At 41.8% G+C, this 11,648-nt stretch overlaps 2 protein-coding genes across 2 annotated transcripts in view; one reads left to right on the forward strand and one right to left on the reverse strand.

The window, feature by feature from the left end:
• Window positions 1–11,648, forward strand: part of LOC310856041 (uncharacterized protein) — a gene marked incomplete at its 3' end in the record, with an annotated part of 240,942 nt that overhangs the window by 14,198 nt on the left and 215,096 nt on the right. The window lies entirely within an intron of this gene.
• LOC310856038 (ribonuclease P protein subunit p30-like) overlaps window positions 2,813–11,648 on the reverse strand; it is a gene marked incomplete at its 3' end in the record, with an annotated part of 22,821 nt that continues 13,985 nt past the window's right edge. Inside the window, exons 7-10 of the mRNA XM_083761256.1 lie at window positions 11,525–11,641; window positions 7,780–7,959; window positions 5,025–5,173; window positions 2,813–2,963 (exon numbers count right to left, since the gene is read on the reverse strand). Coding sequence (XP_083617382.1) covers window positions 2,813–2,963; window positions 5,025–5,173; window positions 7,780–7,959; window positions 11,525–11,641 — 597 coding nt within the window. The remainder of the gene's footprint in view (window positions 2,964–5,024; window positions 5,174–7,779; window positions 7,960–11,524; window positions 11,642–11,648) is intronic.

The following is an 11,648-nucleotide window of genomic DNA, read 5'->3' on the forward strand; positions in this document are numbered from 1 at the left end:
GGTTGAGAATCACTGCTAGAGCCGTAAAAATATTCTCTTAGAGTCTTATGGGGGTCGCTGGCATATCTTTTCAAATGGGGGTCCTTGACATGACAAGTTTGGGGACGACTTTTTTGCAAAAGCTAACCCCCCCCCCCCACCCACACACACACACCCACACCCACACACACACACACACACACACACACACACACACACACACACACACACTGCACCACAGCACAGCACTTATTGATGAGTGTTGGCGTTCCACATATTGGTGCAGTAAAACTAAAGGTAAAAGTAGAAAATAATAATAATTGGTGCAAAGTTAGATGTGTGTGATGTCACAGTTCTCTGTGTTGACTGACAGTCACGTCATTATCATGTAAACCAGTGGTCCTTCAGGGGGTTCCAGGTGGTCCCCAGCTAAATGATGGAGAGTTGGTAACCAAATGGACCTCCAGTTAAATTATTGTTAAACATCTGCATTACTTACTTTACAAGAAGTCAATTAGAGAATGTAGAAGAATTGTTATTTTGATCTCTCCTAATGGTACCAACACCATGTTATCTCTCCTAATGGTACCAACACCATGTTATCTCTCCTAATGGTACCAACACCATGTTATCTCTCCTAATGGTACCAACACCATGTTATCTCTCCTAGTGGTACCAACATCATGTTATCTCTCCTAATGGTACCAACACCATGTTATCTCTCCTAATGGTACCAACACCATGTTATCTCGCACCATGTTAACCGCACAGAAAACGTGTGTTTGCGGAAAAGTGGTTGGATGTCCGCTGGCTCCAAACTAATGCTGAGCGCAGCGAGATGTGGTGCAAAATATGTCGTGAGCAATTGAGCATCCCAATCTGGCCGATAAAAACTGCACCTTTAATACAGGGACAAAGAATTTCAGTCACCCAGCTTTTATCGTAAAGTCGGGTATTGTACATTATTTATTTTGCACCGAGGAGCCATGTGTGTCTGACTGTCTGACTGTGTTGACTGTGTACATCGCCTCGGCTAAAAGGGAAGCCTGACATATGCTTCGCCGTACGACGTGTCGTATGTTAAACAAATAGTTGATCAGCATTGATTGATTGATTGAAATATTTAATAACAGTTTGCAGAATTTACAGTACATTTCAAGCACAAACTCAATACAAAGACTGTTAACTGTGAGTGGACGACCCAATTAAGCATTACACTTGTTTACAACAGGGTCCACATTGTTCAATTCATCAAAAAAGCAAGCTCACAACGTGTCGCGGCTCCGCAACACGTTGTGAGCTAGTAGATCGGCTTTAAATAAAAAAAAGTATCTAAATATTGCTTTGATGCTCATGGATAATATGAGTTTGTGCTTGAAATGTACTGTAATTCTGCAAACTGTTAATAAATATTTCAATCAATCAAAGGAACTAAGGAAGTATTAAGAAGTTTGTATTAGAATATGCATATAGAGCTGGAATATACATGGACATATAGCTGCAATTTGCAACTCTGGATTTTTTTTAAATAATGGGATGAATCTAGAGTTGCAATACTCTCCATTGACTCCCCAGTCCCCACTTATCCAATAAATATCGTTTTGCTATAAGTTATTCATGCATCCCTCTTTTATCCATCCGGCGAGACGGGTCACCGCATTTTAGGAGCACCAAGTAATATAACTCCTCCAGGTGCTCCTCTGAGTACTAGACCAACTAACTCCTCTGAGTACTAGACCAAGTAACTCCTCCAGGTGCTCCTCTGAGTACTAGTACTACTAGTTGTCTGCAGCCCTGTATATAACAGACCACACAATGTATACCTACAGTAACCCTAACCCTAAAACCACATGAGTTTTGGTGATGCTCTATATTGTCGGAATCAACTTTGTTTGTGTTTGTTTACATAGTAAAAGAGTGACTTTGAGAGCAGCTGTTTCAGCTACAATGTAAGTCAATGAGGAGCTGTTTCAGCTACAATGTAAGTCAATGATGAGCTGTTTCAGCTACAATGTAAGTCAATGATGAGCTGTTTCAGCTACAATGTAAGTCAATGATGAGCTGTTTCAGCTACAATGTAAGTCAATGATGAGCTGTTTCAGCTACAATGTAAGTCAATGATGAGCTGTTTCAGCTACAATGTAAGTCAATGAGAGCTGTTTCAGCTACAATGTAAGTCAATGAGGAGCTGTTTCAGCTACAATGTAAGTCAATGAGGAGCTGTTTCAGCTACAATGTAAGACAATGAGGAGCCGTTTCAGCTACAATGTAAGTCAATGAGGAGTATATTTTGAATTATCCATTTCTAATCACTGGAGCCAGAGCCGAATTGTTTCCATAATCCTCAAGTGGGCCCGTTCCCCCCCCCCCACGAACAACTACCATGAAGTCCTGACACGCTTTGATGTTGTGGACAACTAAATGAAATGTGCGGTGCAGTGAATGTAAACCGCCCGAGGCTCCAGCGCCTGCATTCGGCCTGTTTTGACACCAGACAAGTAAGCAGGGCACAGTACTGTAGGCATATTTTATACTTACCTGGCTAGGTGAAAACAAAAGAAACCCAATTAGCATTTGAGTACTTGGGTGGCCGCACCCAACAATTTTAACACCTCTTGGACGGCCGGCGGAGAGGTCCAAGAGGCGTTAAAATGTTCGGAATTCCCAGAAAATCTGTAATGTAAATGTAAATATATTTTATATTATGAAAATCTTCAGGGGGGCCCTGGCCCTCTGGCCCCCACAGACTCGACGTCACTGACTGGAGCAATTTGTTGTTTATTTCTTTATTTCACTAAATTTGGAAACTTTAAATCTGTGGTTTGGATTGGCTCTAACCTCCCCTGAGCAGCCGATTGGCTCGTACCTTTTGTTTGGACGAGAGGTCGCCGCCCCCAGAGCAGCGGATTGGCTGATCGATGACGGGCGGTCCTTTCACTCTGCTGGAGGACTTGACCAGGCTGCTCTCCACTAGGCTGATTGACCTGGGGAACAATGACAGCTGTCAATCATCACTACTGTACAACTAGGCTGATTGACCTGGGGAACAATGACAGCTGTCAATCATCACTACTGTACAACTAGGCTGATTGACCTGGGGAACAATGACAGCTGTCAATCACCACTACTGTACAACTAGGCTGATTGACCTGGGGAACAATGACAGCTGTCAATCATCACTACTGTACAACTAGGCTGATTGACCTGGGGAACAATGACAGCTGTCAATCACCACTACTGTACAACTAGGCTGATTGACCTGGGGAACAATGACAGCTGTCAATCATCACTACTGTACAACTAGGCTGATTGACCTGGGGAACAATGACAGCTGTCAATCATCACTACTGTACAACTAGGTTGATGGACCTCGGGAACAATGACAGCTGTCAATCACCACTACTGTACAACTAGGTTGATGGACCTGGGGAACAATGACAGCTGTCAATCACCACTACTGTACAACTAGGCTGATGGACCTGGGGAACAATGACAGCTGTCAATCACCACTACTGTACAACTAGGTTCCATAACACATCAACAGTACCACAGGCTGATCACCTCCATGCCACGCCCCCATTGATGAAATGATTTGTTCAAAAGTAGCCCAGACCGTCGTATCAACTGCATAAATACATTAACCCATTTAGGCCTGATCTCGAAATTTAAAGAAATGATTCTAAATCCTCCAGTTTTCTGAAATAAATATTTTCACGATTTTTCAAAAATAGCAGACCTACAAGCTCATAGCGCGCCACTCGGTGGCGCGCTATGAGCTTGTAGATCTGCTATTTTTCATAGCTAAAGCATAACATAATGTTTAAAACACCAAAAGACCAAAGACCAAAAATCATCATAGATTAAAACAAAAAAATGTTTTAAATACTAATTGAGAAGGGTTAGAAGAAAGTTTCATTTTTTTTTAAATTATATTATGGAAGAAAATTAACTTTTACACAATATTCTAATTCATTGAGATGGACCTGTAGGTACGAGATGATTGAGTGTTGTTATTGTTTATTGTCATAGGAAATAATGGCAGAGATCTAAATTTATCTGGATGGTCCTCCTGTCAAACACTAGGATGTGGAGCATAACTTTAACCGTCTATAGAGGGTCTGCACTGCAGGCGACATCATCATCCTACCCAGAAGTAATGCGGGAACGCCTACTGAGTGGCAAAAAACTACTTTCTTGTTTATACATATATTCTTTCACTGTGAACGTTTTTAACTCAAATCTTTGCTTCTGGGGGGTCCCTGGAACAACAGGTCTCAGTGAGTTAACCCATTCTGAACGGGCACCCATTTTGGTGTTAGCATCATGTTATGCTTTAGCTATTTAAAAATAGCAGATCTACAAGCTCATATCGCGCCACCGAGTGGCGCGATATGAGCTTGTAGGTCTGCTATTTTTGAAAAATCGAAGAGCGACTGACATTTTTAGAATCTGATCTCAGGTCAGAATGGGTTAATCAGACCAGTGTGTGTCCAGTGGAAACGTCGTATGAATCTGATCTCAGGTCAGAATGGGTTAAAACACTATCAGTGCCGGAAGTGCTTCAAAATAGGAGCTCTGGGTGGCCGGGGTTGTCCCAGCGCTTTTACTCTGAAAGCCATGAACCGGAAACAATCTACTAAAAAAAGTTGACTTTACATTGCTAGCTTACATTGCGATCATTTTAATTTATACGATATATGATCCAAAAAGCGTTCATATTTTGCGGGAGAGACGGATGAGGAGCAGAAATTAAGCGCCAGCATATCGATCATAACCACGGAGAGCGCCCTGGATTAGGAGATACGAGTCATTCTTTCCGCCGCGCTAACATGTAAGTCAACGGCAAGCTAATATGAGCCCAGAGCGTAGCATACGGCAGCCGAAAGGCGAACGGGCCAAAAGAAAAATATTTATTCTGAATATTCTTATCTCGCCCGGTATCATTGAGGATGCGCTAGGACGTCTAAGGCTCAGCTCGTTTTTAATCCTTAAGACGCCCAGGGACGTCTTACGTACAGAAACTGTTTTTAATAATGAACTCCAACCTGGAGGAACTCCTGCGTTTGGGAACGACTCCTCCTCCTCCTCCTCCGCAGAACGCCTGTCCCGACGTCCTCTTCACCTCCTTTATCACCAGCGAATCCTCATCCTCCGAGCGGCTCTGAGCCCCGCCCACCGATGCACCTGCCTGCATCTAGACAATGTGATAGGCAGAGAGAAATGTCAGTCATATCGGCCCTGTGTCCCCTAGGGTAGGTACCCTCACAAAAAACATGCAGTAATCATGGTCATTAAACTGACTCCCCCTGGCCAGCCGGGGCGCCTGATGGAGGAGAAAGGAACTGGTTGGAATAACGTGTTCCTTCCACGCGCTACGTCCAACCAGGGAAACTCCCCCCTGTCAGGTGTAAAGGAGCAACTTGGACACTCAGGCATGAAGGAAGCATGATGTCAGTCCGTTGCCAAACTTGCCATATATATAAATTATATATTGGTATCGGAATGGTCTCAAAATTATACAGATTATTGAATCGGTTTTCACAAGCCAAAAATAAATACATTTCATTTGTGTACTCCTCTCATTCAGTTGTGAAAACAGACACTTGGAAAAGAGAATAGGCTATTTATTGATTGATTGATTGAATACTTTATCAACAGGCTTTGAACCAATAAGCCCCTATAGGGCCTATAGGCTTCTTTCCATTGTGGTCCTCTGTATAATATCAGAATGGGTCAGAATCGGTATGGGCAGGTATGACCCTGCAGTCTGCAGATGATCGGATATCGGTCATAATTTCATAATCGTGACCCCTAATAGAAATAGCACTGACGAAGGTCTGAGGACCGAAACGTTTGCTTTTTAATTGCACCATGCGCACAGAACACCATGAGCACAGAGCATGGTAAAATAAAAGAAAATACATTTTTCTAAGTCTCAGTCTAAGGAGTTTTACTTATTTTTCTATACGGCGAGTGAGTCTTTTCCTGTCAAAGTTTCCCATATGTTTTTGAGACCACCGCTACCGTAGTTAAGTTTGAAGAAAAGAAAAAAAAAAGGACGAAGAAAGGCGCAACAGTTTTCTCAGTGCTTCCCTAATAGAAATAGAAATGCCATGAAATGGGGGTCCGTAGACTAATTCATGTCAAACTGGGGGTCCTTGAAATTAAACGGGTTGAGAATCACTGCTAGAGCCGTAAAAATATTCTCTTAGAGTCTTATGGGGGTCGCTGGCATATCTTTTCAAATGGGGGTCCTTGACATGACAAGTTTGGGGACGACTTTTTTGCAGAAGCTAACCCCCCCCCCCACCCACACCCACACACACACACACACACACACACACACACACACACCACAGCACAGCACTTATTGATGAGTGTTGGCGTTCCACATATTGGTGCAGTAAAACTAAAGGTAAAAGTAGAAAATAATAATAATTGGTGCAAAGTTAGATGTGTGTGATGTCACAGTTCTCTGTGTTGAATTGTCAGTCACGTCATTATCATGTAAACCAGTGGTCCTTCAGGGGGTTCCAGGTGGTCCCCAGCTAAATGATGGAGAGTTGGTAACCAAATGGACCTTGAGTTAAATTATTGTTAAACATCTGCATTACTTACTTTACAAGAAGTAAATTAGAGAATGTAGAAGAATTGTTATTTTGATCTCTCTTAATGGTACCAACATCATGTTATCTTTCCTAATGGTACCAACACCATGTTATCTCTCCTAATGGTACCAACACCATGTTATCTCTCCTAATGGTACCAACACCATGTTATCTCTCCTAATGGTACCAACACCATGTTATCTCTCCTAATGGTACCAACATCATGTTATCTGTCCTAATGGTACCAACATCATGTTATCTCTCCTAATGGTACCAACATCATGTTATCTCTCCTAATGGTACCAACATCATGTATCTCTCCTAATGGTACAAACACCATGTTATCTCTCCTAATGGTACCAACACCATGTTATCTCTCCTAATGGTACCAACACTACTGTACAACTAGGTTGATGGACCTGGGGAACAATGACAGCTGTCAATCACCACTACTGTACAACTAGGTTCCATAACACCTCAACAGTGCCACAGGCTGATCACCTCCATGCCACGCCCCCATTGATGAAATGATTTGTTCAAAAGTAGCCCAGACCACATATTAACTGCATACATTAACCCATTTAGGCCTGACCTCGAAATTTTAAGAAATTATTATAAATCCTCCAGTTTTCTGAAATAAATATTTTCACGATTTTTCAAAAATACCAGACCTACAAGGTCGGTGGCGCGCTATGAGCTTGTAGATCTGCTATTTTTCATAGCTAAAGCATAACATAATGTTTAAAACACCAAAAGACCAAAGACCAAAAATCATCATAGATTAAAACAAAAAAATGTTTTAAATACTAATTGAGAATAATATAAGAAAGTTTTTTTTTTTTTTTAATTATATTATTATGGAAGAAAATGAACTTTTACACAATATTCTAATTCATTGAGATGGACCTGTAGGTACGAGATGATTGAGTGTTGTTATTGTTTATTGTCATAGGAAATAATGGCAGAGATCTAAATTTATCTGGATGGTCCTCCCGTCAAACACTAGGATGTGGAGCATAACTTTAACCGTCTATAGAGGGTATGCACTGCAGGTGACATCATCATCCTACCCAGAAGTAATGCGGGAACGCCTACTGAGTGGCAAAAAACTACTTTCTTGTTTATACATATATTCTTTCACTGTGAACGTTTTTAACTCAAATCTTTGCTTCTGGGGGGTCCCTGGAACAACAGGTCTCAGTGAGTTAATAATGAACTCCAACCTGGAGGAACTCCTGCGTTTGGGAACGACTCCTCCTCCTCCTCCTCCGCAGAACGCCTGTCCCGACGTCCTCTTCACCTCCTTTATCACCAGCGAATCCTCATCCTCCGAGCGGCTCTGAGCCCCGCCCACCGATGCACCTGCCTGCATCTAGACAATGTGATAGGCAGAGAGAAATGTCAGTCATATCGGCCCCGTGTCCCCTAGGGTAGGTACCCTCACAAAAACATGCAGTAATCATGGTCACTAAACTGACTCCCCCTGGCCAGCCGGGGCGCCTGATGGAGGGGAAAGGAACTGGTTGGAATAACGTGTTCCTTCCACGCGCTACGTCCAACCAGGGAAACTCCCCCCTGTCAGGTGTAAAGGAGCAACTTGGACACTCAGGCATGAAGGAAGCATGAGGTCAGTCCGTTGCCATATATATAAATTATATATTGGTATCGGAATGGTCTCAAAATTATACAGATTATTGAATCGGTTTTCACAAGCCAAGAATAAATACATTTCATTTGTGTACTCCTCTCATTCAGTTGTGAAAACAGACACTTGGAAAAGAGAATAGGCTATTTATTGATTGATTGATTGAATACTTTATCAACAGGCTTTGAACCAATAAGCCCCTAGAGGGCCTATAGGCTTCTTTCCATGGTGGTCCTCTGTATAATATCAGAATGGGTCAGAATCGGTATGGGCAGGTATGACCCTGCAGATGATCGGAGATCGGATATCGGTCATAATTTCATAATCGTGACCCCTAATAGAAATAGAAATGCCATGAAATGGGGGTCCGTAGACTAATTCATGTCAAACTGGGGGTCCTTGAAATTAAACGGGTTGAGAATCACTGCTAGAGCCGTAAAAGTCTTCTCTTATGGGGGTCCCTGGCATATCTTTTCAAATGGGGGTCCTTGACATGACAAAGTTTGGGGACGACTTTTTTGCAGAAGCTAACCCCCCCCCCCACCCACACACACACACACACACACACACACACACACTGCACCACAGCACAGCACTTATTGATGAGTGTTGGCGTTCCACATATTGGTGCAGTAAAACTAAAGGTAAAAGTAGAAAATAATAATAATTGGTGCAAAGTTAGATGTGTGTGATGTCACAGTTCTCTGTGTTGAATTGACAGTCACGTCATTATCATGTAAACCAGTGGTCCTTCAGGGGGTTCCAGGTGGTCCCCAGCTAAATGATGGAGAGTTGGTAACCAAATGGACCTCCAGTTAAATTATTGTTAAACATCTGCATTACTTACTTTACAAGAAGTCAATTAGAGAATGTAGAAGAATTGTTATTTTGATCTCTCCTAATGGTACCAACATCATGTTATCTCTCCTAATGGTACCAACATCATGTTATCTCTCCTAATGGTACGGTACCAACATCATGTTATCTCTCCTAATGGTACCAACATCATGTTATCTCTCCTAATGGTACCAACATCATGTTATCTCTCCTAATGGTACCAACATCATGTTATCTCTCCTAATGGTACCAACATCATGTTATCTCTCCTAATGGTACCAACACCATGTTATCTCTCCTAATGGTACCAACATCATGTTATCTCTCCTAATGGTACCAACACCATGTTATCTCTCCTAATGGTACCAACACCATGTTATCTCTCCTAATGGTACCAACACCATGTTATCTCTCCTAATGGTATCAACATCATGTTATCTCTCCTAATGGTACCAACATCATGTTATCTCTCCTAATGGTACCAACATCATGTTATCTCTCCTAATGGTACCAACATCATGTTATCTCTCCTAATGGTACCAACATCATGTTATCTCTCCTAATGGTACCAACACCATGTTATCTCTCCTAATGGTACCAACATCATGTTATCTCTCCTAATGGTACCAACATCATGTTATCTCTCCTAATGGTACCAACACCATGTTATCTCTCCTAATGGTACCAACATCATGTTATCTCTCCTAATGGTACCAACATCATGTTATCTCTCCTAATGGTACCAACACCATGTTATCTCTCCTAATGGTACCAACATCATGTTATCTCTCCTAATGGTACCAACATCATGTTATCTCTCCTAATGGTACCAACATCATGTTATCTCTCCTAATGGTACCAACACCATGTTATCTCTCCTAATGGTACCAACATAATGTTATCTCTCCTAATGGTACCCACATCATGTTATCTCTCCTAATGGTACCAACATCATGTTATCTCTCCTAATGGTACCAACATCATGTTATCTCTCCTAATGGTACCAACACCATGTTATCTCTCCTAATGGCACCAACACCATGTTATCTCTCCTAATGGCACCAACACCATGTTATCTCTCCTAATGGTACCAACATCATGTTATCTCTCCTAATGGTACCAACACCATGTTATCTCTCCTAATGGTACCAACACCATGTTATCTCTCCTAATGGCACCAACACCATGTTATCTCTCCTAATGGCACCAACATCATGTTATCTCTCCTAATGGTACCAACATCATGTTATCTCTCCTAATGGTACCAACATCATGTTATCTCTCCTAATGGTACCAACATCATGTTATCTCTCCTAATGGTACCAACATCATGTTATCTCTCATAATGGTACCAACATCATGTTATCTCTCCTAATGGTACCAACATCATGTTATCTCTCCTAATGGTACCAACATCATGTTATCTCTCCTAATGGTACCAACATCATGTTATCTCTCCTAATGGTACCAACATCATGTTATCTCTCCTAATGGTACCAACATCATGTTATCTCTCCTAATGGTACCAACATCATGTTATCTCTCCTAATGGTACCAACACCATGTTATCTCTCCTAATGGTACCAACATCATGTTATCTCTCCTAATGGTACCAACACCATGTTATCTCTCCTAATGGTACCAACATAATGTTATCTCTCCTAATGGTACCAACATCATGTTATCTCTCCTAATGGTACCAACATCATGTTATCTCTCCTAATGGTACCAACATCATGTTATCTCTCCTAATGGTACCAACACCATGTTATCTCTCCTAATGGTACCAACATCAATATAATTGTGGACAAAATCTAATCCAACGATAACAAAATATTCTTTAGTTTTGGGTCTGAGAGGCTGAATGTCATCAGATGGTGGTCCGTGGCTCAGTGCCCTTCTTTTGCCCTTCTTTTGCCTGTCTTTTGCCCTTCTTTTGCCCTTCTTTTGCCCTTCTTTTGCCTGTCTTTTGCCCTTCTTTTGCCTGTCTTGTGTCGGTAGTAGCTAGCTGCATGTATGTTGAAACTTGGGCACCGTGAATCATGCCTTTAAATAATAATGAACAGCCTTTATATCAGTCGTATGTACCCCCTCTATGTATGCAATATGTTGCCCGTGTTTTGTGATTGGTGTGCTGCGTTCTGAATCGATAAACCAATCGCATAGATAATATTATTTTTGAGGGAATAATTTGTATTGGTTTATCACATTCATGTATTGATGAACCAATCGCATAATTATAGATAAGATTTCTTTGAGGGAAAATTGGTTTATTGCGTTCATGTAGGCCTATCGATGAACCTCATAGCAAAAGTTGAAAGACAGTAGATAGCCTATATTTATAGATAGACAATCCCCGTGTGTGTGTGTGTGTGTGTGTGTGTGTGTGTGTGTGTGTGTGTGTGTGTGTGTGCGTGCATGCGTGTGTTGCGTTTGCGTGCATGCGTGTGCGTACCTTCCCGTGGACCTTGTCATTCAGACACACAGAGTTACAGATGGTGAATCTCCTCATGGTTGAATCTCTGATCGCTTCACAGTAACAGATCTCAAAGACCACGCCTCGCTCTATAGCCTGCACA

This window comes from Protomyctophum parallelum, assembly GCF_964188405.1.
Source record: "Protomyctophum parallelum genome assembly, chromosome: 3".
Taxonomy (NCBI): domain Eukaryota; kingdom Metazoa; phylum Chordata; class Actinopteri; order Myctophiformes; family Myctophidae; genus Protomyctophum; species Protomyctophum parallelum.